Genomic DNA, 26,514 nt, shown 5'->3' with positions numbered 1-26,514 from the left:
GCTATTGGCACACGATGGGTATTTAAAGTCAAACGGAAGCCAGATGGCTCCATTGACAGATATAAAGCCAGGCTGGTTGCTAAAGGCTATGCTCAGAAAAAGGGCATAGATTATGAGGAGACTTTTGCTCCTACATCCCGGATGACCACCATCCGCTCAGTAATTGCAATGGCTGCACATTTTGAGTGGAATGTTCATCAGTTGGACATCAAAACAGCCTTCTTAAATGGGGACTTGCTGGAAGAGGTGTATGTCAAACCACCTCCGGGTTTTGAAATTACAGCAAATGCACTTCAAGTCTGCAAGCTTAATAAAGCTTTATATGGGCTGAAACAGGCCCCTCGTGCATGGTATGCCAAGATCCATGCCTTTTTGACCAGCAAGGGGCTGCACAATAGTCCTACTGAGAGCACCCTCTACATCAAGATGGATGGGGGGGAAATATTAGTCATCCTTCTTTATGTTGATGACTTACTGCTCACAGGGTCCAATGACGACAAAATTGCAGATTTCAAAACTGATTTGCAGACCCACTTTGATATGTCAGATTTGGGGCTGCTTCATTTTTATTTGGGAATCCAGTTCTCTCATGAGAAACGTGGCACTGTTATGTCTCAGTCCAAGTATGTTCAGAAACTTTTGGACAGATTTAACATGCAAGAGTGTAAGCCCATATCTACTCCTATGGAATCGGGGCTGAAACTCACAATGCATGATGCAGGAGAATCAGTTGATGCCACACTTTACAGTCAAGCTGTTGGATGCCTCATATATCTCTGCAATACTAGGCCTGATATTCAGTTTGCAGTATCTCAGGTGAGCAGGTATATGCACAGCCCCAAAACTATGCATTGGCAGGCAGTTAAGCGCATCTTCCGTTATTTGCAAGGCACCAAGTCCTTTGGCTTACTATTTCCCAGGGGGGGTGACTTGCAGATGCATGCCTACAGTGATTCAGATTGGGCTGGTGATTATGACACTAGGCAGTCCACTAGTGGCAATTGTTTCTTTTTGGGAAAATCTTGCATTTCATGGCTAAGCAAGAAACAATCTACAGTGGCTACCTCATCATGTGAAGCTGAGTACAGGGCAGCTTTCACAGCAACAGTGGAATGTGTCTGGCTGAGACGTTTATTTGCTGATCTTTATCTGTCTTTGGAGGGTCCTTCTCCAATTCTCACTGATAGTCAGAGTGCCATTGCAGTGGCAAAGAATCCAGTGTTTCATGCTCGCACGAAGCACATTGAGGTTCACTATCATTACGTCAGAGAGAAGTTACATGCAGGAGAGATCAGTATGATCTTTGTGTCCACACATGACAACGTTGCAGATATCTTCACCAAAGCACTACCACGTGAGAAGTTCGAGGCATTTCGCAGTGCCCTGAACTTATATCCGTTTGGTGATTGATCAGCCTTGTACATGACATTGGCACTGCAGGGGGGTGTTGGAATTATATCTGTAATTCAGCAGTGACCAATGTAATATAATAAGTTAGTTAGGGGCACTTTTCCCTCTTTTAGAGGTTTTTCCCCCTAACTGCAGTTAGTTCACTAACTATGGTTAGTGACTACTAAGGTTTTGTCACTATGACAAAACCTTATCTACACTACTTTGTGTTGTACTCTTTTACACACTCTATTGAGCAACTACAGTCTTCAAGCTTACGTCTCTCTCACTCTCTCTTGCTCTCACACTCTCTATCTATCTCCATTCCTTCAGTAATATGATCACCTATCATATCCCAAAAGGCTATAAAAAAAGGAGTAAGACCATCGGAACCATGGCATTTGCCCTTATGAAGGGCAGAGAGAGCAATCTTGAATTCTGTGTTGGTAAAGCGTGCATCAAGTGAGCATAACATCTCTGGGGTGACCAACACAAGTAAACTCTACCAAACTTCATCTCTAGCCACATCTCTGGCCTGTGTGTTAGGATCTACAGAAAGTAGGGAGGCATAGAAAGCTGTCGCTAAGTGCATGACGGTCTCCGGATGGGACTGCAAAACGCCGTCAGAGTCAATAAGCTGCCTGACACTCTCTCTACTATGTCTGGGACCAAGTGTAGAGAAAAAGTGTTTATTGACTCTCCCTCCCATCTGTATCCAAAAGGACTCCCGTGCATGGAAGGCATACTCTGCTCTCTGATCAAGCAAAGTCTGCAAGTGAGCCCTTGCCGCAGCAAGGCGCTCCTGTATCCAAGCATCTGATGGTCATCTCTGCTCCTCCCTCTATAAGGCTGCCAACTGCCAGTGGATACCAATCTCCCGCCTGAGTACCTCACCTCGCCGAGCACTAGCAACGGAGTGATAAAAGTCGCTAATACTGGCAAGTGCTGTGGCCACATGTGAAGGACCGGCCACCCCCCCTGCATGTGAGAAACCCAGATCTCCAACACTGCCTCTGTGAGAGTCTCATCCGTGTATAAGGCGTCGGGGATCCTGATACTGTGAGACCATCCTCTCAGATGAGGCTCTGAGATGGACAAAACTACCGGAAAATGGTCTGAAGTGGAGACACCAGGTGCAATGCAAACTATCCCCCCTCTATCAAGAGCCCAGTCACCCACATAGAATCTGTCAATCCGAGCATGGATAGGCATGTGCACCCTATGGTTCAACCTAGAAAATAAAAGTGACTAAGACTGAATATGAAATGCATCATCTGACCAAACATCTCTGCCACTGAACCTGAACAAGAAGCCATCCCAAGCTGCTCTCTCGAGGGAGTGGATACCACCTTCTCTGCCCCCTTTCTTATCAGGAGGTGCCTCAACCATGTTAAAGTCACCTCCAATAATCCACGAATCCACAACGTCAGCCCACGAGAGCAACTCTTTCCAAAACAGAACATGGTCCCCTCTGTTGTTCGGAGCATAGAGGTTGAGGAAACCAACCTTACGTCCGTCAATCAGAAGTAAAACCACTGGGCCCTGGAGGGGGTTATGGTACCGTGTCCAATGACCAGAGGGAGAATAGAATCTGAAACTGAAATGCATGTACCTCCTCTGGTTCCCAAGGCAGGAAGCCAAAAAGTCCGACCTGAGAGCAGCTTACCTGACTTGGAGCAATCTCTGACATCCAGTTTGTGTTCCTGAAGAAAAAGAATGTCTAGCGAACCACCTGAAACACCTGGATGGAGCTGATTCCTGATCAGCTGTCTGCAACGGCGATGAGGGATGCCGCCCAATCCCTGTATATTCCAACTGGCTATCCTCATCGGCGGGAGGAAGTGGATTGGAATACCTTACCCAACCTGGTGGCGGAAAAAGAAACCTCTACCGGAGCTGACCTCCTGTCATACAGACAAGGTCCAAGGGGAGGAAAGTCCATAGGTGAGAGAGAGAAAGATCTCTCAAAAGGGATGCCGATAACTGACTCTCCAAAAGTGGAGGGTACAAAATCATCATCTAGGAGGTTAGAGAGGTCCTCCAGAGCGGAAAGGAGTTCTGCTGAGCCAGTCCTGGGGAGGGGGTACGAAGGATTCCTATCGAAGCACGAAGAGAATGTAAGACCCCCTTCCCTCTGTCCAAAGAGGGAGGCACCTGTACTGGATCCTGATCAAGAAGTGCTGCGGACGAGATGCCAACAACCTGGGCTGTTGAGGAAGGTATAGCCAAATCCAAGGGTGGAGTCGAACAAGGCTCCTGAACACTAGTCTCCTCCCGAGGCTCCAAGGGGGTAGCCTCCGAAGAGGTGGATGTGTGAACTGAAGTAGAGGGCCTAACCGCAACTGGAACCCACCGTGGGCCAGAGGTGGTGCGGACTGTAGAAGGGATTCGAGTAGCCCTAGGAGGGGAGGGAGCCCGTGTCTGAGGCGGTGCCTGTGGAGCGGTAGGTCTTGGTCCTGCTCTCTGTCGTAAGCTAGTACGAGCTGGTTGCTTTTTCTGGGCCTCTTTTTCTTCTTTGGGCAATTTCTGGCGAAGTGCCCCGAGGATCTGCAAATCCTGCACACTGATCCTGCCGACCTGCAACCTCAAATCTCTAGCGGAAGAAAGACCCATCGGGTCGCTGTAGCATGATGTGGTCATCTGAAATATTAGGGTCCTAGACAATGACCCTAACCCTGGGTACCCCATCCATCCTGACCGCCTCAGCAACCGAAGAGGGCTCGCCAAGAAGAGGGGGGATCTCTGCTACCACACCAAACCTCTCACCAATAACTGAAAGAAGCCGGTGATAAACTGAGGGGAGACCAGGGAACCTGATGAAAACAGAAACTCCCTGCTTGTCCTCTTCAACTAGGTCAAATCCCAGTTGAAAAGGAAACAAAAAAATCCTCCTGTAGCCTAGAAGTAGAAACCCAGCTTGTAGCAGGTCTCTCGTGACGTCCGGGGAATCTAGGCACACCTGAAAGAAACCTCGTCCCAACAAACGAACATCCTTAAGGTGGGGGGCGAGAGCTCCTGAGGAAGCGCCGCAAGCATCCAATCTCTAGCTTGTGACCTGGAGGGGTTGGAGCCATGAATGCGTGCGAAGAGAGTCGTGGAACACTCATGCTCCAAATCCTTTTGCAACTGCTGCAGCTCGTCTTTTGAGAAAGTGATAGTTCTCGCGGCCGGTGTGAGCGGAGACGGATTGACTGAATGGGAAACCATTCGTCAATCGAGGTGTGTCAGCCGATTCAAACACAAAAAATAAATAACTCCGTCTGCTTTCCTGAAACCTAGGAGACCCCTATAAGAGAATAGGGGTACTCCAGATGAAGGAGAGGGTGAAGGAAGAAGGGAGAGAGAAGAAGAAGCCAGGAAGGAGGAGTCAGCAAGGGGGCAGCAAGGAGGAGGAAGGGAGAGGAGGGGAGGATAGAGGAGAGGAGGAGTGGAGGAGAGGGGGAGGAGAGGAGGAGTAGAGGAGAGGGGAAGGAGGAGAGGAGGAGTGGAGGAGAGGAAGGGGGAGGAGAGGGGAGGAGAGGGGGCCGGGAAGGGGAGGCAAAGAGAGAGGGGGGGGGAGCAAGGAAGAGCAGGGGGGGAGGGGAGGGGGCGGGGGGGTTGTGCAGGCAGCAGCGCGGGGGGGGCCGTGCAGGGAGGCAGCAGCACGCGGGGGGGAGTAGGCTGCAGCGGGGGGGAGCAGCAGCAGGCGCGGGGGGGAGCAGGCTGCAGCAGGTAGGGAGGGAGGGGCAGCGCGCAGGGGAGAGGGCAGTGCACGGGGGAAGAAGGGGAGAAAGAAAGAAAGAAAGAAAGTGTATTATTGTCCACTAGAGGCCAAAATGGGCCCATGGGACATCAAGAACTCTGCATACAAGATAGCACAAAATCAACGTGCCCCAAAGAAGAGGCATCGTCGAATATCATCTAAGTGCTACGCAATATAATGCAAGTGAAAGTACATAATGTCAAATCTGAGCCTAAATACAGAGTAAACTAGATGCAAGGAAACCGCCCCCGGGTGCAAAATGGGGGGGATGAGCACAATATGCCAATGCAAAGATACAAGTCCAGGTGTCACGGAGTCTGAGAACCAAAATAATACTGGAAATCCTGTCCATCGAGGGGGGGAGAGGAGGGGGCAGCGAGGAGGGAAGGGAGGGGGCAGCGAGGAGGGGAGCAGGAGGAGCGGGGAGAAGCAGCAGTTCCCAGTTCTTTCATGGTATGTATATTCTTTGTGCATACATTCATACTTCAATAGTTTGTCTTGGGCAAAGTGTTTGCCTTGTGTTTCTCAGGTTTTGAGAAAATAGAAGATGAATCAGACAAAGGGGGAAGTCTTTGTTGTAGGAGCCATTAATGCTTGCTACATGACTTCTGTCAAGGACAGTGGTGATTGCTTTGAGGAGTGTGGTAAGCAAAGGTGAACTTGTTGAAGCCTTCAAGGAGGGGAACTAGACGCATTACAACAATCACTTGTTCAATGATTCTTTGACTGGTACATGGATCCCTTAAGAATGAGCTCACAAGTCAAAGGGGGTCTACACGTGAAGGGCCCGTGCAAAGAATCCAAGACACTAAAGAATATGAAGTTGAAAATTTGAGTAGAATACATTTATAGAATAGCCACCTGGCTATGAATGTGAGGATTACCGCTCCAAAAAACAAACATGTTTGGACTTCAAATTTAGGAAAAACAATGTTTGGCAGTTTTAGGCCTAGAAGAACATACTTGAAAAATAAATTCATTGAAGGCTGGAAGCGCAGCATCCCGCAACTGAGCATTCACATGAGTACTACAAAAAATATAAGCTTCCAAGGATGAGTCCTATATGGGAGTTGAGATATTAAGGAAAAAAGTACAATTAAAAACTTCCAGAGATAGCTAATATGAGCATATCAAGGTTGCAATTAAATTGAAGTCAATGACACCATAAGAAATGTATCCAAAAAGCAATGACATACCAGTAGGCCTCAAGCCACTTCAGAATAATAACTGAGTCTGCTAAAAGACGGAGACGAAACAGGCAAGCATGTCGTGACAGAAGCCTCAATCCAGCTACACAACAAACAAAAGCATGTTATACAGCATATTATTTTCCATTTCTTGACCGATTAATCATGTAAGTGTTTTAACTTTCTAGTGCAAACAATGGAGAAGACAAGCCTAGTAATATTAATATTAGTCTAGAATCTTTTCATAAACTAATATTTAGAAAACACCGTCCTTGTCAAAGTTAAGAACAAAGTTACCACCTACCATTAATGTCAAAATACCTTCCTTGTCTAAATACAAGGGTCCTCTCTGCATCAATTTCCCTACACAGAACTTTGCCTTTTCTCATTGCAAAGAACACAGTAATAAGTTCTACCCTCTTTTTCATCAGCTTTTGGGGTTTTGACTGGCTCCCAATGAAAAGATATCCGTCTAGGTTGCATCGGGCTTCACTTCTGGAGTTTTATCTTGACTGGAATTTGCAATATTCTGCCTACTTCAGCATAGCTTTCCAGTGGCAAGGCTTGCATTTTAGGGCGTGCCAGAAGACTCATCCTTCCAAGCTAATATCTCCTGGCATTTGGTGGGTGCTTACTATTTAAGAAGCCATTCTATAGGAGATCATTGACTTCTTAAGTCTTAGTAGGAGAAAGGGTTTCCGTAAGGCAATCTTTTCATTAGTCAAATGGAGCTTTGCTGTAGTACTGAGAACGTTACTTGTAGGTGGCAATGAGAGTTATCATAAGAGAGTCTCTTAACATTCAGATGGAGCTAAATATGCATGGTCTGCTAAGATTGGTATGTATCTAGCAACCATTTCTTACTGTGTGTGCATGGGAAGGAGTTATAAGTTGGACCTAGTGGATGCACTTGGAATTGAACTCTAGGGACTTGTAGGAAGTTGGCACTTCCTGTAGGCCAGGCCCTCACGGCCAAACTGTCTATGGGTTCAGTTGACACACAGAAATTAACTTCCCCGTGACAATAGACACGATACACACCTTAAACGGAGTCATCAGCTATAGTTGTATTTCTCTTTGAAGACCTGACCTTCCATGTATGATTTTGGAGTGTGGATTCCATCTTCACCTTTATGGCTTCCTCCCAGTTTGGGTCTCAGATTCTTGCAGGGTTTGGGAACTAGAAGCACATTAGTAAGTAGCTTGGTCTCACCTTTTTCTGTGATGGGCAGAACACTATCTATCTCCTCCACATAACCAATAACAGGGAGTGGTCCAGTTCACTCAAACTTGTGGATCCTAGATCATTAGTCACAATGGGCGACATATCAAAGTGTCTAGTTGGGTGGCACCATTGTCAACATACCATACATCTTTTGGTTTTGATACCATTTTGGTTATCATGGGTATATGATGGGATGTGTCCCTTGGTGAAAGAGGTATGTCTCTTCATTAAGGTTGCGTGGATTTGGTAGAGAGGGCGTCTAGTGAGTCTGTACAACCCAAACACACAAACTGGCATAAGTTTGGTTTTGCCCATTCACATCAATTGGTAGAAAATGTCGTGCCTTCTCCATCTCATCCTCAATGATGAGGAATAATTTGTCAAGGATGACATTGTGGTTGCTCCTGATCTCCCCCCTTGTTGGCTGCTTTCTTTCCACATTCCTTAGCACAATGCCTCATCTTGATATAGTAGAGCACTTGAACTTCCTTCCCTTTTCGGAATCTGAGATCCATTCTCTTGCCTGTCCTTTTTTTTAATTCTTGCTTCCCTTTGCCTTTGAGAGCTTTGCCAATTTTGTGTCATCATTTGGAGCTTTTCCTCAAGGATTCATCATTTGGAGCTTTTCCTCAAGGATCATGGCCCCAAGCTCCTCAAAGATAGTTGGACTGCTCCTTTGCCCCACTGTTAGTGGCATAACGAAGCCTTGGTAGCTCCGACATAGCTTGCTCAATACAAGCCTAATGAGATTCTTGGTATTCAGGTTCTCACCTACGGAGGCTGATTGGTCCCGAACCACCTTGATTTTGTTGAGGAAATCCCACCTTCTCCTAGCTTGCTGAGATCCATTCTCTTCCCTGTCCTTTTTTTTTTAATTCTTGCTTCCATTTGCTTTTGAAAGCTTTGCCAATTTTTGTGTAGGCAAGGAAACACAAACCCCTCAAGCCACGAAGATGAAGAGGTAGCAACTAACATCAAACGTTCCAAAGAACATGCTATCATCACTCTCAAGTCACGTAAACTACGAACCAAGATTCTCTGCCAATCACATAAGCTGAAAGGGACAAAGGTATGGATAGCTGAGGAGCTCACATGAGCTCGACTGAAGAACAAAGCGACTGAATTGGCCAAGGTTAGAGCTGCAAGGAAGGATGGAAAATGGGCAGTCTACCGTGAAGGCATTGTTGGAATGGTCACCTCCCCATCTGTAAGCCCCCATATTAGGAGAGCATGGGGGAGGTGGACCTAGGGGTGTATAGACTGCCACATGGGCAGAGAATGGGGCTGCCACATGGGCAGCACATGAGCTGTCATGTGGACAGCACAAGAGGCCTTGTGCAGGAGAGATGGCGGGGGCATGTAGCCCTGGATCTGACCTGGCAAAAAAGAACCTTAGAGCAGGCGTACGGCCTGCAACAGGGCCCTGTGAAGGGTGCATTGACATCAGCAGAGTACGGCCCCACTGTAAGGGGCTGTACGGAGGCCTACTGGATGGAGGACAGGGCTGATGGTGTCCTGGCTGAAGGCGGGATCTGCAGTGGCCAAAGGCGCCTTCATGGCAGGGCCTTTGGGCCTTGGAGCTTTTCCTCAAGGATCATGGCCCTAAGCTCGTCAAAGATAATTGGACTGCTCCTTTGCCCCTCTGTTAGTGGCATAACGAAGCCTTGGTAGCTCCAACGTAGCTTGCTCAATACAAGCCTAATGAGATTCTTGGTATTCAGGTTCTCATCTACAGAGGCTAATTGGTCCCGAACCACCTTGATTTTGTTGAGGAAATCCTCCACTTCTTCACCTTCTCCTAGCTTGCTGCACGCAAATTCACAGCCAGTCCTAATATCCTCTCCATTGACATATAGTAACTCCAAGAGACACCTGGTTCAAGACTAGTTTCTCAGCAACCATAGAAGGTTCAACATCCTCGTAGATCCGCCTGTCTCATATTGATTCTTTAGAATATCCCGCACAGTAGGGCATTAATTGGTTGCCAGATATATCAATGGAATCGCATTGTCCTTCATGGGATGAATTAGCACTGCAAATGCGTCTCCATCCTGCCCTTTCGTGCCACGGCTGTAGCACCTGTCCCCATTGCCTGTGGTTTGGAAAGGACCCATCTGTCGCCTTCCACAGCCTACAAGAGGTGAGGAGATTCTTGACCTTGAGCTTCCAGAGAGGTAGTTAGGTCCATCAAGGTTTCCCTCCCTAAAGTTTTTTTTTTTTTTTCCCAAGAAAAAGACTTCTATTAAGTAAGAGAAAAACTCCGCGAGAGCAAGCTCAAAGCAGAATACATCATGAAATCATAAGGATAAATAAAAAACCCCCTCAGAGTGAGGTGGAAAACAACCAAGGCTGAGGCTGAAAGTGCCACCTCAACCCTGTAGTAGTCTCAGAGAAGAAAGGAGAATCCTTCCATTCCCTAAAGAAAGAAGCCCTCCTAGCTGAGGCTGCATGGGAGTCTCCCTGCATACCCGTCCATACGGCCATCAAAGCATGTACGGTGTCTATCCAGATACTAGCCAATGTGTGCGAGGGATGAACTTGAGTACCCTCCAAAGCCTCTGTGCATCTGGCTCTCCAGATATGCCAGGATGCTATGCTCACTAGAATCTCCCAAGAAGTATCCACAGAGGCATGTACAGCTGTAACAGGAAGGTGTGGTACCACATCCAACGAACAGGACTCAATCCGATGACGTCGAACCGAAATGGCCCAAGAGGAGTCAACTCTCTCATAGAAAACCTGAGGTCCTGTAAGAGAAAGCCAAGCCACTGAGCCCCATGTCATAAAAAATGGGAAGTAGGCAAAGTGACTGAAAATCCTGGCTACCCCCATCCAAATCATCCTCGCCTGTCTGCAATCCCATAAGCAATGCTGAATAGTCTCCGAAGCAGAAAGGCATCGAGGGCATGTAGGGTCGGCTCCGAACCTGGACCTCCAAAGGTTCACTGCAATCCCACCATGGATAGAAAGCCAAAAGAAGATAGTGATCTTTCTATTCCTGTGGGATTTCCAAAGTCTCCTCCAGAAGCACCTCTGCATATCCGCAGTGATATCAAAAGTCTCCCAATGAGGAACTCTGGAAGGTCTCCAACCTCTACTACTGAGCTGATATCTCCTGGCATTACTGACCATGTAATGAAAGAAGGGGATGCTCTTCTCTCGATGCCCTGCGTCAATCCACTCCCACTCTCCGGGGTCCCACTGCAAATACCTGATGGGAACTCCCCCATAGAGCCAGAGCCTCCAAGACCCGGTGGAGAGTAGCCGGGGGTTTGGGTCTAGGAACCACTCTGAATCTGATCCCTGCACCAAAAGACCTACAACCCTGATAGGCTGAAAAGCAGACTCAAGCAAGATGTCCTCTGTGGACCTGAGCAATCTGCCACCATCCTGGACACTAAAAACCAAAGCATCCTCCTATGCATCTCAAAAGGCCAAAACCTGAAGCGGAACACCGCCTCTCGAAAAAGTACCTGCCCAAGTGGAGGAAGTGATTGGCATATCATCTGTGTCCTCCTGAAGTTTTTGATGGGAAGGTTGAAGAAATTCTTGCTCTTTTGTGTCCTCAGCCCGTGGCATGCTGGACTGCCACGTTAGCAGGCAACCACATCAGCAGTCCACGCAAGCAGCCTGGTCAGCAAATGCAGGTCCACGTGGACTACCACGCAGGTGGCCACGTCAGCCTGCCCTGTCAGCAGAACAGCCTGCGCAGTCAACAGAACAAGCGTCATGTCAGCAGTGTCACGTGGCAGTCAGCAGCCACATTGGAGTCGGGGGACCCACCAGCAGGCTGGTCTGTGGGATATACAACCTGGTTGGCCAGATTTAGAGTCCGAGGGAGCTTATAACCCCTTGGCCCTCATTTACTATCCAATTCTAGGGCAGTTTGGGCTTCAGTCCTCAGCAGCCTTCACAGGGATCAGCAGCTGTACAGGCCCAGGATAGTCAATAGCAGATCTGCCATCTACAAGTTCCATCTACAGGCCCGGTTCAGTCCGGACAGCAGCAACAGCTAGGGTTCTGCATCATAGCAGTCCCTTTTCTCCTTCAGCTCGCAGTTCAACAGTGAGGTTTTGGTCCCTCTATACAATAGCTCCATTCCTCTTTTGTAGTGAGGGTTCATCCTCCCCATACAGTACTTAGTCCTTTCAATTCTTTGCAGTTGTATTCAGCCCTCTGAGCCAGACATCGTTTCCCTCTTCAAGGCGCACTATATTTCATCCCTTTGATTCTCACACTTACTCCACTGTTCCACTTGTCTTTTGAGTGCATTATTCTATCAATTTAGATAGTAGTGATCAGGCGAGAGAGTGAGTTAGGCTATGTCCTTGTTGCATTAGTATCATAGCTCTAGATTTTCTTTCCTGAGATAGAGAGGGTCAGTTCAGGGACAGCCCCATTGTTTTATGGTACCGATAGGGGGCCTATAAAAGGCGCCCCCCTAGACCCTCATTTACCATCCACTTCCGAGGCTGTTTGGGCTTCAATCCTCAGCAGCCTTCACAGGGATCAGCAGCAGTACAGACAGGCCGAGGATAGTCAGCAACAGATCTTCCCCCCTCTTGGGCATCTACAGGTTCCATCTACAGGCCCAGTTCATCCGGACAACAACAGCAGTTAGGTTTCTGCATCAGAGCAGTCTCTTTCTTCCTCCAGCACTCAGTTCAGCAGTGAGGGTTTGGTCCCTCTATAAAGTAGCTCCATTCCTCTTTTCTAGCAAGGATTCATCCCGTCCATACAGTACTTAGTCCTTTCCGTTCTTTACAATTGTGTTCAGCCTTTTGGACCAGAGTTATTAATTCCCTTTTCCGAGGCCCACTGTATTTCCTCCCTCTGATTCTCTCACTCACTCCACCTGTCCACTTGTATCAGTTCAGATAGTAGTGAGCAGGAGAGTGAGTGAGTTAGGCTATCTCCCTATTACATTCTACTTGCTAACCGTAAAGAAACAACAGGCTGGAAACTTGCTGTCCAAAAAACACAGCAAACTGAGAGACCTTACTTCTTCAAATGGACAACTGGATCTAATTCTTGCTGCCCTGCTCTTCTGCAAATGCTTATCCGGGCTTGCTGATTATATCTTGAGGGATCTACACCTCCTTAAACTTGAAGTTCTCCTTGGCTGGATCAGCTCCTTCAGATGCATGAAGAGGCATGAAGGTAGGCAGACAGAACTATTCGTCTTCTTCAAGTTGTCTTCTCAAAAGAGTCAACTTGGCTTTGATACCATGTGACAGATTTCACATGCATGTAATGCACATCTGCGGAAGCAACCTTTAATCATGAATAGTTCACACAAGAGAAAGAGATAGGCAAGACAATACAAATCTGAAGTGGCATTGTAGATCTGAATACACACAGCCCAAACTGTCTGAAAACTGAAGGTCCGTCGCTGGTACAATATTGGAAACCACACTCTCCCCTACTGGACATTAGCAACCTCGCTTGCACAACTCCTAAGACACGAGGCGAAGGAACAATGCACCACACTTCCTGATCAATGTTGCTTTCCTTGAGTGATGAAGAGGTGAATAATCACTTGTGAATGTGATGGGAGTGTGAAGATGCAACCTCGACTTACATAACCCATGCTAGAGCTAGGCTGGGCTGACCAAATAGGGCCACTTACCCTAAATATAGGCTAACCAGCTGACCTGTAGCTGATTAGAAAGAAAGAAAGAAAGTTTATTAAAGTCTTCGGAACACCGATGGGTCTATGAGACTGTGAAAAACCTGATACAATGAACTGTGGTAGTGGAGCTACTAAACGAGCATCCACACCAATGCAGAATGCAAAAAATGCAAAATGGCAGTACTAATCCCTAAGTACAACATAGTCATGTCAATAGTCGACTATATAAATCAATCTCAGCAGCATCATCATAATCATCATCATCATCAGCAGCAACAGCAGGACATCAGGATGGATCAGGCAGTGGAAGTGGAGGCATGAGGTCAACTATAGAGCGTTGTCGCCCCCCCAAGGGTGCAGTCCTGGTACGTCTCGTAGTCGAGCTCTGCGTCTAACCAGGGCCACTGTGACCCCCGTCGGTCGGGCTCCGACCCTAAACAAGTAGGGGATGTCCCCAAGTATGATCTGTGAGTCAACGCTCTATCTGAGCTGTCGGGTCACAGGCCCTAGGTCATCGTCATGTCGAAGTCTCCTCCCATGGGGGTCTATGTGATCTGGCTGAAAGAACTCCGTGATAGAGCTCTGAGAGGTATCACTCGAGGAAGAAGTTTGCTCCTGTCTCCGTGCTCGGAGTATCCTCTCGCGGTGTCTGAGTACCTCATGAATGAAACCAGCCAAACATCGCTGGTCAGGGTAGGAGAGGAAAGGGCCAAAACCCCATAACTATCTCTCAAGAGGCAATAGAAACGCCCTCGGATCTCATAGTAAACTAGACACCTGAAGATGAAATGCTCCTCTGTCTCAACCTCATGCATGTCACAAAGTGTGCATATGCGCCTCTCCCTAGGTAACCGCTCTGCTTTGCCGCTCTCAATACGAAGTCTCTGTGAAGAGACCTGGAACACCCCAAGAGAGATCTTCACTAAGTGGGATAGGTGATTCTGCGTGTATCCTGGTGGATCAATGAAACCCTCCGCTGTGATACCTAAGAAGTGATCTTTGTAGAAGCCCAGCTTCACTGGAAACCCACTCGGGCCCAACCAAGTCCGGAATGTGTGTAGCTGTAGCAGATCCTCACGGATAACCTGGTTGACCTCATGTAATAGGAGGGGAGAGAAAGGAGCATCCATGCTGTACTGGAATGGAGGTAGTCTGTCCATGTCAAGCCCTAGTCCCGCAAACCATCTCTCTGTGCGTGTATACCAGCACCTCTGGTCTCCCCCTGCTGCAAGTGCCATAGAAGAAGAGAGTGCTAGCCATGGTATCCTGCTACGCCCGGATGTGTAATCCCCACGTAAAGACCTGAAATGCAGCATCTAGCTGTAATGGGGGTGACCCAAACTCCACTCGAACGATCTGGTGAGGAACGGATGGCTTACCGCGGATCATCCATGATAACATGAGAACCTGTAGCCGCTCCACCCTGGCCCACTCTGTATCCGACAAGTCTGGCCCCCAGCATGGACTGCCATACATCCCTGCTGAGCCGACCAAGGAGTCAAAAAGCAACCCTTTGGTCTGTGGATCCTGAAAGTGAGCGCGGAAGCACTGCCTCTCTAGTCTAGCCAATGAAGCATATCCTCTACTCATGCGTGCATGCATCGCGGGTCTCATCGTGAAGATGGGTCCGAAAAAGACGACCCCAAGATAAGTGTATGATGAAACTACCTCAACAGGGGACCCATCAAATGCGAACTGCTCCTCGCGCATGACAGCTCGAGATGTGTTGAAGATCATAACCTTGGTTTTACCCAAGTTGACCTTAAAATGATGAGACTCACAAAAGGACTGTACTGCGTCAAGGTGTCTTTGGAGCCCCTGTGCTGAGGAAGACAAGAGAGACACGTCATCTGTGTAAAGCAATATCCGGATCAGCATGCCCGCGAGAGAGCAACCTACTCCCCCTGTGTCTGCAGCACTGCCTCGAGCTCATCTATGTAGAGGCCAAACAAGGTAGGTGATAATGGACACCCTTGCTTGACCCCGATAATGCTCATGATCTCGTCTGTCCACCCAGATCCTGTCCGAACTCTGCCTGAAACTCGCTCATTAAGTGCCATGACAGCCCAAATGATCTGTTGGTTGTAACCCAAGTCCAGTAGGCGTCGTATGAGGCAGGCTCTTGGAATGGTGTTAAATGCCTTGCGAAAATCCACAAAGCAACAGTAAACCCTCTGCTTCCGTGCCCTCGCCTCCTCGATGATACATCTGAGCGTGAGAATATGGTCCATGGTCCCATGATCTCGCCTCAAACTGGCCTGTCCCGCTACTCTAAGTCCTCGACACTCCGCAAATCTGCTGACCTCATAATCAGTACTGATGCATAAATCTTGGGCATGACATGTCCAATCATAATAGTCCTATAGTTCTCCGTGCTCATGGGATCCCCTGCCTTGTGGATGGGTGAGATAGTGTTAATCTTCCAGGTGCGTGGAAACCTCAAGCAAACAACTTCATTAATAGCTTGGCTAAGATTAGGGCTAGGAGGTTAATCCCATATGCAATGAACTCACTGCATAGTCCCTCATGATCCTTCGCTCAGCCATTATGAACTTTCATTACGACATCCTTTACGCCCCCCCTAGTGAAGAGGGTGCAGGATGTGGGGCGTGGCATATGTGATAGGTTAGGGGCTGGCTAATTTCGGATATCATAGAGCGTGTGTGCATAATCAGACCACACCTGAGTGTCAGTGAGTGGTGAGGGGGACCTTTCCTCTAGAAATCTCTGCCAGAAGTCCTTAGAGTTGTTACTGAATTGAATGTTCAGTAGCTCCTCCTCCTTCCAGCGCACAAAGTCAAGTTTCTTCCCACTTACCAGTCGACGGTACTCGCATAGCATCTCTGGTTCGCTCGAAAGGCTGTTTTTTGTTTCGAATCTGAGCTGACGGTGTAAAGCCTTACACTCATCATCGTACCAGCTATTGCAGGGTATGGTCCTAGGTGGTGGTGGGCGGGTGGAGTGGGTGGTGTGGGGGAAGGCGTCAAGAGCAGCCTCGTGTAGTGAGCGAGTGACTAGGGCAGCACGATCCTCTAATAGGGGTATAAAGTCAATGTATGCAAGAAGTATGTACAAACGGCCAGAGTAAGTAGGTGAGTGATCTCAATCAAAGCGTATATCATGGTAGGTGGAGTAAGAACTCAACGGGGTAGAAAGTGCTGTGCGGCGGGGGGTAGAAATGCTAAAGAAAAGATAGGTATGATCAGCCCCTGGAGGGAGACGTGCTACGGTAAAGTCATGATGTGGGATGTGAAGGCAGGGAATCCCATGATGTAGTTGACATGTGGAAAGCACGTGAAGCCACTTGATGCGAGCCATCTGTCAAGACCATTATAGATAATGAGATCATGCATCCTGCCGAGGTCTAATAGGGCCTGCCCATAAAATGTGAACGGTCCTCATCTGTCAGCTGAAACTCGTAGCATACCTGTCTATGCCACATGGACGTGAACCCACATTGGCCACTGCCACATCACCTTCAGCCTCGTTTCATGCAAACAGGTTGAAATGGATGCCATGCGGCCCCTGTGCCACATCACCATCTCGGATTAAGTATATGAGGCAGTGTGCATCATCATCTTCCCCATGGGCAGCAAAGAACTTGGATGTGAGGCTGATAATTGATGCCTCTGCATCCCTTCTTCATCTATGCTAACGTGCTCTTGGCTTCCTTATACCGAGGCCTTATAGATAAGCAACTAAGATATGGGGAAGGATGACAAAGTCCAAAAAGTCATTAGACAGCGGTCATAGGGATTTGTGGAGCCAATGAGGACAGCTCTTCTTCCTCAGCCTGTTACACACCCTATGGCTAATTTTTTTAAATAAAAAACCATGAAAATGAGTTCTATTAAGTATGAAAATAACCCACAAGAGCTAGCTCAAGGCGGAAATACATCATGCATGGCATAAAGTCACCCAGAATTAGTCAACTAGTACATCAACTATCAACTAGTACAAACCGGCAGGGAAGAGGCTGAAAGTGCCACCTCAGTCCTGCTATAGACTCTGAGAAGAAGGGAGAGCCTCTCCATTCTCTGAGAAAAATATTCCTCCTGGCAGAGGCTGCCCAGGAAGAACCTTGCATGGTCACCGAACTGGCCATCAAAGATCAGTCCAAATACTAGCCTATGGTTAAAAGTCAATATGCTAGGTACATAAGACCTCACAGATCTTGTGATCCTTGTAGTGCTGTTTTTAAATAAAAGTGATATATTCCATTCAAAACGAATCATACAACAGGTGGGAGAGAAAGTACTCTATCCCTAGCCTCAACAATGTGGCAAAAAAGCCATGGTGATGGTCTAAAATGCCACGACATCCCAAAAGGGGTCAAATGAAAAAATAATGAGCAGTCCCATGTCCTCATGAAGGATAAAAGTCTCCCACGAGCTGCCAAAGAGGTGCCTGTACACCGCTCCCACTGACTCCTAAGAGTGAAGATAATCTCCGCCCAAATGGAAGCAAGAGTGTCAGCCTCCGTGCATAAATGGCCCCCAAGGACAAAAGAACATCGCGAACACCATATCCACCATAGGGTAATGCTAGAAATCACCTCCCAGGCTGACCCTGCAGGTGAAGTAGGCCTGGAATCCTGAGCTGGTACTGGTACCAAAAGTAAGTCCTACGGCTCCATGATGCTAGCATCTGTGGGACCCCGTCTCTGGCGACACTGCATGAAGAAACCGTGGTCTCCTGGCTCTAACTCATAGAGGGCAAAGGCTCCAGATCCTCTCCCCCAAAGGGCAGCGCCCCATGTCATCAGAAAGGACTCGGATGTAACATATGAGAACATCCTGAAGATACCTGTCCAAACCACTCTAGAGCTGGGGCAGCTCCATAAACAATGCTTACTAGATTCCTCTGTAAGCTGACAAAGCATACACAAGGAGGGTCTACCCATCTGCTGAAGCCAAGTACCCACAGGTATACCAGGAGACTTTCCTGGCTCTACTGATGCCCCAAAAGTGAGTCCAGCAGCTCAGCAAGAGCTCTGCAGTAAGTCCCTGTGCGTGCCAATGCTGTGAGGCAAATGGTAGGTGATGAGAGTCTCTCTGCTGAAGCCTGTAACCTGCCCTCGTCGAGTACTGGAAAAAAGAAAGAGGACGAGCGCCTGCCACCGGAGCAGGCCACGCCCACTCACCTGGGTCCCAGTCGAGCTCCGCAAGAGGTCGACCCTGAAAGATCCAAAGTCTCCATCTAGGATCCTCTGCAATGGTCAACCTGGAAGGATCTGTGGCCCATTCCTTACCCAGGCAACCAATGACCCTGACTCTCTACCAAAGGAGCTCCTGTCGATCCAGGGGCTGAGTGGGATACAATCTGTGAGAAGAGTCCGTCTCAAAATAAGTAAACGGTGCCGGTCCTAAACGAACTCCAATGCATAGCCCAGCCTCACTAAAACAACCTGACCAAGTAGAGATGGGATGAACATAGGCTAGATCTGTAAGCATATCCCTCCACCCCTGAGGAATAGCTCTCATGATCAATAATCTGGCGGCAGCAATCTGTCCAAGTGGCCCATGTCTATCTCTGATCTCCTCCTCCGACATCTCCACACCTCCCCTGAACTAATCTCCGACTGTCACAACCCCCTGAGCATGCCATCTGGCCAAGGGAGTCCTAAGTTCTGTACCAGGGGAAGATCCCTGATACCGAACCAGGGGGTTATGATATAGTGGCTGTCGGGCAATTTCCTCTCAGGAGGAGAGAACTGCTCTGATGAAGTGTTGTCGAAAAAGATCCCATATCTGAAGAAGCCTTTTCACAAGTGGTGAGGAAGGCTGACAATGCTGGTCCGTCAGGAAGATCCAACTGACTCTACCTGCACACTGGCCTGCTGCTCTGGGGGTGCACTGGTGAATCCCATGTAGTAGGAACTGCTTCCACGACTGATCTCCTGGAGTCAAACCTCTAACAAGAAGTTTGACTAAAAGGGCTCTGCTCTGCATCTCAGGATCAAGAACTCCAAGTCCTCCCTGCGAGGCGGGTAAAGTGATAGTATCCCATGAAACCCTGGCCCTAGTGTCCTCAAAACCATCACCACCACTCCACAGGAAGTTCCGGAGCAATCTCCTCACCTGACGGATCGAGTCAGCATGAAAGCACCAACATGACGCAACTTACCACATAGTCGCTAGTAGAACCTCTTTGAGTACCAGCGCTCTTCCGGCCAAAGAAAGTCTAGCCGTGCTCCAGTAGGCTAGCTTTCTCCGGATGCTCTCAAGAACTGGGGCAAACTGTTGCGTCGGGGACACCTCAATGCCAACCTGAAAGCCTAGATATCTCGTGGAGGTGCCTCTAGGAATCCATACAAAGCCTCTGTCTCCTCCCCATGCTGGGGTATCCTGCTGAGCTCCTGTCCAGATGCCTTTTGATTTGTTCCAATTGACAAGTCCTCCTGAGGCTAGGCAGAACTTGTCAATTGAATCCGCAGCAGTAGCAAGACTATATGCATCTCCTCTGACTGTCAGTGCCGTGTCGTCAGCAAACTCAGTGTCCAGAAGCTCCTGCTCCTGCCGGATAGGCAGATGGAGGCCCAAAGTGCCATGACTGGTAGCCTGCATAAAGTATCCCATAGCCTCCGCTACGAAAAGGAAAAGGTAAGGTGCAAGCGGGCATCCCTGTCATACCGATCTGGATAGCTGAAAAGCCGGTCCTCTGCCTCCACAGACCACCATCATGCTAGAAGAGTGGGAGTAAAGTGAGGAGACCCAAGAAATCCATCTATCACTGAAGCCTAGCCTCCTCATAGTGCCCTCCAAGAAACCCCAGTCCACCCTATCATAAGCCTTCTCAAAATCGAGGAGAAGAACTGCAATCTCTTGCTGACTCTCCTTCGCCCAGTGAGTGGCCTCCCAAAAAGTGAAGATGTTATCCAAGATACTCCGATCTTGGACAAATCCTGTCTGAGTAGCTCTGATGATATCTGGCAGCATAGGCTTTAGGCGAAGAGCCAAGGTCTTCGCTACGATCTTGTAGGCTGTCCCTAGAAGTGTAATGGGTCTCCAATTACGTAGGATTGTCTTGTCTCCCCCTTTCGGACGAGACAAATCATACCTGTGCATAATGTCTCGCCCAAAGATCCTATATCAAGAGCCTCTGAAAAGACAGAGAGTAGATGAGGCCCAATCGTATCCCAAAGAGCTCTAAAAAGAAGTGGCGACAAACCGTCCTCCCCCGGGCATCTGTCTCTGGGCAGCTCATGTAACGCATCCGTGATCTCCAAGAGTGATAGTGGGCTATCCAAAACATGACTCATCCTGTCTGAGACCATCAGGGGGACATGGCTCCAAATCTCCTCTCTGGCTCTGATCATCTCCTCGGTGACTGGATCGGCGGTGTAAAGAGTGGAATAGAAAACAGAAGTGATCTCAACGAGACGGTGAGGGTCCGTCTGAAGAGACCCGGCCTCATCCACAAGTCTACGAAGACTGTCCGAAGAGTATCTCTGACCCACTGCCCTGAAGAATTCTCTAGAGCATCTATCCCCCTTCTGAATCCAGAAAGTCTACTGAGAGTAAAACCTGAACTCGGCCATCCTGCCCTGAATCTCCTCTAGTCTCTCCTGAGCCTCCGAAAGCTGCCCTCTGATGAAAAGAGAATGAGGAAAACTCTGAATCAATCTCTGAAGTCTGGATACCTCTGCTCTTGCATTCCGATCTCTGACTCTGAGCTTTTCCTTCTCCTCTTTTGCCCTCAACTGGCAGGCCATGCTGACTCTAGCCAAAGCCCCCTCTACCCACAACAACCAGCCCTGATCCACAGGAGTGTCCGCTGACAACCAAGTCTCTCTCAACCGTTCCACGAACTCTGTATCCTGAAAAACAAAGTCCAGAACTCTGACAGAGCCTGTGCTCTCCAATCGAGAGGTAGGAAGAATCTGTAATAGGACTGGAGCATGGTCAGGGAGCATGGTCAGATAAAACATACCCCGGGCGGATCCCAATCTATCCTCCTCTGGCTTGACCCCAATGGCCAATATAAAACCTGTTAAGTCTGACCAAAGAAAGAGAGCCATGGAAAACCCCTGACCAAGAGAACTGAAGACTATCTGCCAATTGACGAAACTCGTCCAATCGAGCAGCATCATGAAGTCCAGCATGCAAAACAAAACTATCCCACTCCACTCTCTCCCTAAAGGCCACCCTCTGTCTGACCCGACTTGTCTTCAGCAAATTCAACCATGTTGAAATCACCTCCAACAATCCAGGTGTCTGCCTGAGGAAGGGACTCTCTAAGCTGTCTCCAAAAGGCACGTCTGTGAGCTGGATCCGTGGGAGCATACACATTGAGAACACCAACTGCTGTGTTCTCAATATGAAGAATAACATAGCATGCTCTGCTCTCCACTAGTGTACCCTCTTGGGTGATCTCTGAGGCCCACCTAGCTGAAACTGAAATGCAAACTCCTCCCCTCGTGCCATCCGCTGGGCTCCAATAAGTCCGACTCAATCCTCTGAGTAAGGATCTGCATCTGTCAATCCTGTCCTGGGAGAGCTTATGCTCCTGGATAAGCACAATGTCTGGAGGGGACCCTGAGGAAATAAACCAAAGGGAGTCCCTAAAAGCAACTACAATCTAGGAACTCCCAATCTACGACCATCTGCATCTGAGGTAAATTTGCGGCCGTTCAGTCCTCTCACATTCCAAGAAATGATGGACAACCTAGACATCGGATGGAAGTGAGGGTGTGCCAGTGGCAACGGCACAAAACTCTCTCTCTGACGGCGCAATCCAAAGTCGGTCTCTAAACAAACTCCAAATCTGCCCCAACTCATGTAAAATGGCTCCATCCAAGGGAATAGTACTCTGGCGTGAACCAAGGAGCTAAAAGTCAAACCAACCAGCACTCCTGGGCAAATCAAAGTCTCCCTGAATCTCAAAGAACAGAAACAGAAAGGCCTTGCCACCGAAGCCAGGTCGAAGAGTCCTAGGGCAAGAATGAATCTGCGAGCCGACAAAACGGTGAACCGATGAAAACTGAGTCATGCTCATAAGCTGTCTAACAATCTCGCTGTCAAGTAACTCAGCTGACCAGCTTTCGCTCCCCCGAGATCGAAAGCTACCTGCGGAGAAACGAAGAACATGCCCCTCTCTAGAGAGAGTAGCTGATCCCAAGTACTCCTCTACCTCCTCTGACTGTCGGCAAAACACCGGTAGAAGTTCCAATCGAGTGAGGGAGTCTGTGATAACCCCTCGAGCCAAAAAGGGCCAAAACTCAACGGGCAGATCTCTGTTAACCATCCTGGAGTCAGGTCTAGGAGTCAGAAGAGCTGAAAAGGGATGAGCCGTGCTGACTCTGCTCCTGGAATAGGTGAGAGGGAGAGGAAGAATCTGCGACGAGGTGCCTGTCCGCACGAGTGACTGAAACTCTCGCTCGATCTCATCTGCTAGGATCTCCCAATCCTCACGCCTGTCTGGGTGCCTGTCTGGGTACTGAGCAAAATCTCTAACCGCACTCGCAAAAGATCTGGATAAACCAGGAGTGAAAAGCTGCGAGGACGAGGCTGTGCTGGGAGGGGTGTCCAAAAGGACGCTCCGCATAGCAACAAAGGAAGGTACTGTGCGACGGGGCTGTGAAAGGGGTCTCGAGGGAACCTCGTACAGGGGCATGAGATCCTGGGACGGGGGCTCTGACTCTGACCTGTGTCGTAAAATACCACTCTGTCAACGGGATGTTGGGGAGAGGCATCCATCGCCGTAACTGCAGCCTGAGCAGTCTCCTGCTGAATAACTGTCTCCGTAACCAATATCTGAACCTCCGGGGTAGTGGTGTCTAAAGTCATCAAATCCCGAGCTACTGTCTCCTGCTCAGTGAGAAGACCTGCCTATGGATGGTCCTCTGCATCTCCCCTTTCCGGGGTCTCTTGCACATGTATCTCGACTCCCTGAGCTACCGCCTCCTGCACAGTGTCAAGACCTGCCTGCGGATGGTCCTCTACAACTCCCCTTTCTAGGGTCGTCTGCACACGTGACTCGACTCCCTGAGCAACCGTCTCCTGCACCGTGTCAAGACCTGCCTGCGGATGGTCCTCTGCATCTCCCCTTTCCGGGGTCTCCTGCACATAAGTCTCAACTCTCTGCCATCTGTGAGCTCGTACCTGGGGCTGCTCGTACTGTTGGCTCTCCCTCTGTCTCCGTCTCCTCCGAGCTCTCCGTGAAAGCTGTTCCACTGGAGGCACCTCCAGGTCCTCTGATTCCATTGGAGGCTCCCCCAGAGGAGTCTCCTCTCGTTCTGCTGAATGAGTCGAAGAAGGCTCAGAGACCCCTGGAGGCTGAACTGAAGGCTCTGGGTCTCTCGTAGGATGAGAAGGATCCGGAGTCTTGATCGAGGCCGACGACTGGGGCAATCCCTAATAAAGTGACCTCTCTTCCGACAAAAAAGACACTGATCAGGAAGCCCCTCGTACAAAACCCTCTGCTGCATCTGGACCCCATCTCCTGTGGAGTACGAAATCAAAGTAGGCAAAGGTCGAGGAGGGGGGAACTCTGAAGTGAGCTGACCCTCGTAACACCTGTACCAGCAAGTGACTGAGCATAGGAAAGTCTAGCACCTAATGGGATGACTGTACCTGCCACGCTAGCCATATGCTCCACAGCTTTGCGACAAGAGCTAACCTCATCAGGAAGTCTAGGGAAAAGCATCCAAAAAGAGACCTGACGCGGTCCCGAGGACGTAGTACTGAAGTGCTTCCGCCAAGGCCACAAATGGATGACTCTGCTCTGAAACTGAATCGAAGAGCTCATAAGTACTCTTTGAGCCTGCTCTGCAGACTGAAGGCCAAAAGAAAAGTACCCTCTGCCAAGCAATCGAAAAACTGTAACTGAGACACCCAATGAGGCCATGCTGGTGTACACCCAATCACATAACTGTTGGCCTCTACCGGGGAGAAAGCCAATGATGTGCGTCAAACGAAAACCCTCCTCTGCTACCTCAATCATCTGCACAATGTCAGGAGGAAAAGAAACTGTGACTTTGATCTCCTCAGGTTCGGCGACGGGAGTGGCATTAGTGTCCTCCATTGTCTCAGCTTGCGCTGTCCTGAGGGGAGGAGCTACCTCTGCTGAAAATACCCACCAAGAACTCGCAACCAACCACTAGAATCCCCAAAAAAACCCCTGGTTAAAGAATGCTCCCAACTTCAGCCTGCGTGGAATGACAACAGACCGCTCAATGCAGAAGCAGAAAGCTCTGCCAATGCCTGGAAGCAGCCCAGGAACACAGCTCCCCGGAACACACGCAGAACAGTCCCGGAAGAGGGCCCTGAAGCCCAACCTGAAGTGCAAGGGAGGGGCAGACGGCAGCTACTGGCGGCCTGAAGGGCGGCCTAGATGGCAGCCTGAAGGGGCGACCTGAAGGGGCAAGGGGAGCTCGACCAGCAGGGCGCGACCTGCAACAGCCAGTCGGGCTGAAGGGGGGGGCGCAGCGCGAACAGGCTAAAGGGGGGGGCTCGACCACCAGGGCGCACCTGCAGCAGCCAAACGAGCTGAAGGGAGGCGCAACGCGAGCGGGCAAGGGGGGGCGACCTGAGCAGGGGGCGCTGCCAAGGGAAGCCTGCGCGGCCTAGGCAGCAGGGCGCTGCCAAGGGAGCAGGTCGCGGCCAAGGGGCAGGGCGCTGCCAGGGGTGGCTGATGGCGACGGACGATGGCGGGGGGCAGCAGCAGACGGAGCTCCTCCAAGATATTGCTCAACCTTCGTGAATGCATTTAGCCGCACTGTCAATTTCTGTAGTGCTGTTTTTCTTCATCTTTGGTCTGCAATTTACTTCACTTAGATCGATATTGAGGTTGTTTCATTCAAGGGTGCTACCGTCCAAGGGCTAGACTAAGGCATTAAAGAGTGGTCTAAATGTTGGGCCCATGGGCAACCAACATTGTCACTGGTAGGGTGGGTTAGAGCATTAATGAGGGGGCCACGTGGCAGCCCCTCATGCACCACCTACCACCATCTCCCTCTCTCTCCCTTCAAACATTACGGGCTAGATATTGGACGTTTTGCAAGGTGAAGGTTTTGACATGCATTCCAAAGTGGCTCTCCCGCACATTTTTCCTATTTTTACGCAATTCAAGGGGCCATCACGCATCTTTAAGCAACTGTACAGACTGGCTGATTCACATTTATTACCCCCATACAATCCTTACAGATCTGTTAGCTGCTGTACGGAAGAGTTTCATGCATTTCAAAGCTCCACTTTTACTTTGGATTTGCAGGCACACATTCCAACGCGTCATTTTCTAGCTATACGGCATGTTTCTACAATTGTACAAAGTGTTTTTCCAGCTGTATGGCTGCTGCTGCTGCTGTCGGCACGCATCCCAAAGAGTCAATTGCTGCTGTGCGGACAGCTCATGCCGATTGTACGGACGACCTAGCTGCTGTACGGCCCTATTGGCACGCGTTTGGAGGCCTTGTAGCAAATGGACTAGCCTTGTCCTCACCTGTTTTGGCCTCTTCACCCCTCAGCCTTGCTCTTCTCTCCCTTCTCAGCTCCCAGTTTCTTCATTTCTCTCTCTTTTCCTGCCTGGAAGCCATATGTGCACTGCTGGAGGCCTGGACAGAGGATAGGTTCAAGGGCAGAGCTTGCCCCTCTTCCACGAACAACGGGTATGGTAGTTTGGTTTCCTTTTTGGCTTAGATTTGCTATTTGTGCATTTTGTTGTTTGGAGTTCTTTCTGGGCCCTACAGGCTGTAATCAAACACCCAGTCACAGAGGGTGTGCCTAGTTAGTGCCAAAGGGACAGTTTGGTTGCAGTTTTATGCCTTGAGGCCTTTAAGCACAATCTTGCACTTGCTTTTGATGCCTTGCCACTTTCAGTGGAGCATAGTCAGTGTGGAATGCCATAGCCTTGCCTAGTAGTTGGGTACTAGTGTGTGCACTTGGCAATTGCATGCAGGTTGAGGCCAAGCATTGGCTCTGTCAAAGAAATTGCAAGAAGCATAGTACAGGGGTGAGCCCTTGTTGCAAAAGTAGATTCCTTTTTCCAAAGAATTAAATAAATACCGAAAGAGGCGCCAAAGCATTTGGGACCAATGGGTGTCTCGTACCTGATTTCATTGAGCAGGGGCATTCTAGCCTCCATCTGGTATTTCTGCAAGTTCATTTTCTAAGCAGTTTCACTATAATTAAGTGGCCGGAAGTTATGGGATATGGCTGTAAATGATGTAGTTATCAGTTTAGTTATGGTACACTGCCCTTTAGTTAGCTGAAGGCCGGTTTCTCACTATCCAAACACTAGCCAATGTGTGCCGGATTGGACCTAGGAATCATCTAAAGCGTCTGTGCATCTGGATGTCCAAATATGCCATGCTGCTATGCGCACCGGAATCTCCCAAGAA

General features: G+C 49.1%; 1 protein-coding gene across 1 annotated transcript in view; it reads right to left on the bottom strand.

The window, feature by feature from the left end:
- LOC147881500 (uncharacterized) overlaps positions 1 to 26,514 on the bottom strand; it is a 237,949-nt gene that overhangs the window by 149,532 nt on the left and 61,903 nt on the right. Inside the window, exons 5-6 of the mRNA XM_087402306.1 lie at positions 6,328 to 6,421; positions 6,095 to 6,158 (exon numbers count right to left, since the gene is read on the bottom strand). Coding sequence (XP_087258432.1) covers positions 6,095 to 6,158; positions 6,328 to 6,421 — 158 coding nt within the window. The remainder of the gene's footprint in view (positions 1 to 6,094; positions 6,159 to 6,327; positions 6,422 to 26,514) is intronic.

The sequence above is a fragment of the Dipteris shenzhenensis genome, chromosome 31 (genome assembly GCF_047967505.1).
Source record: "Dipteris shenzhenensis isolate YYH24624 ecotype China chromosome 31, Dip_SZ_1.0, whole genome shotgun sequence".
Taxonomy (NCBI): Eukaryota; Viridiplantae; Streptophyta; class Polypodiopsida; order Gleicheniales; family Dipteridaceae; genus Dipteris; species Dipteris shenzhenensis.
This window is presented reverse-complemented; position numbering and strand designations above follow the sequence as displayed.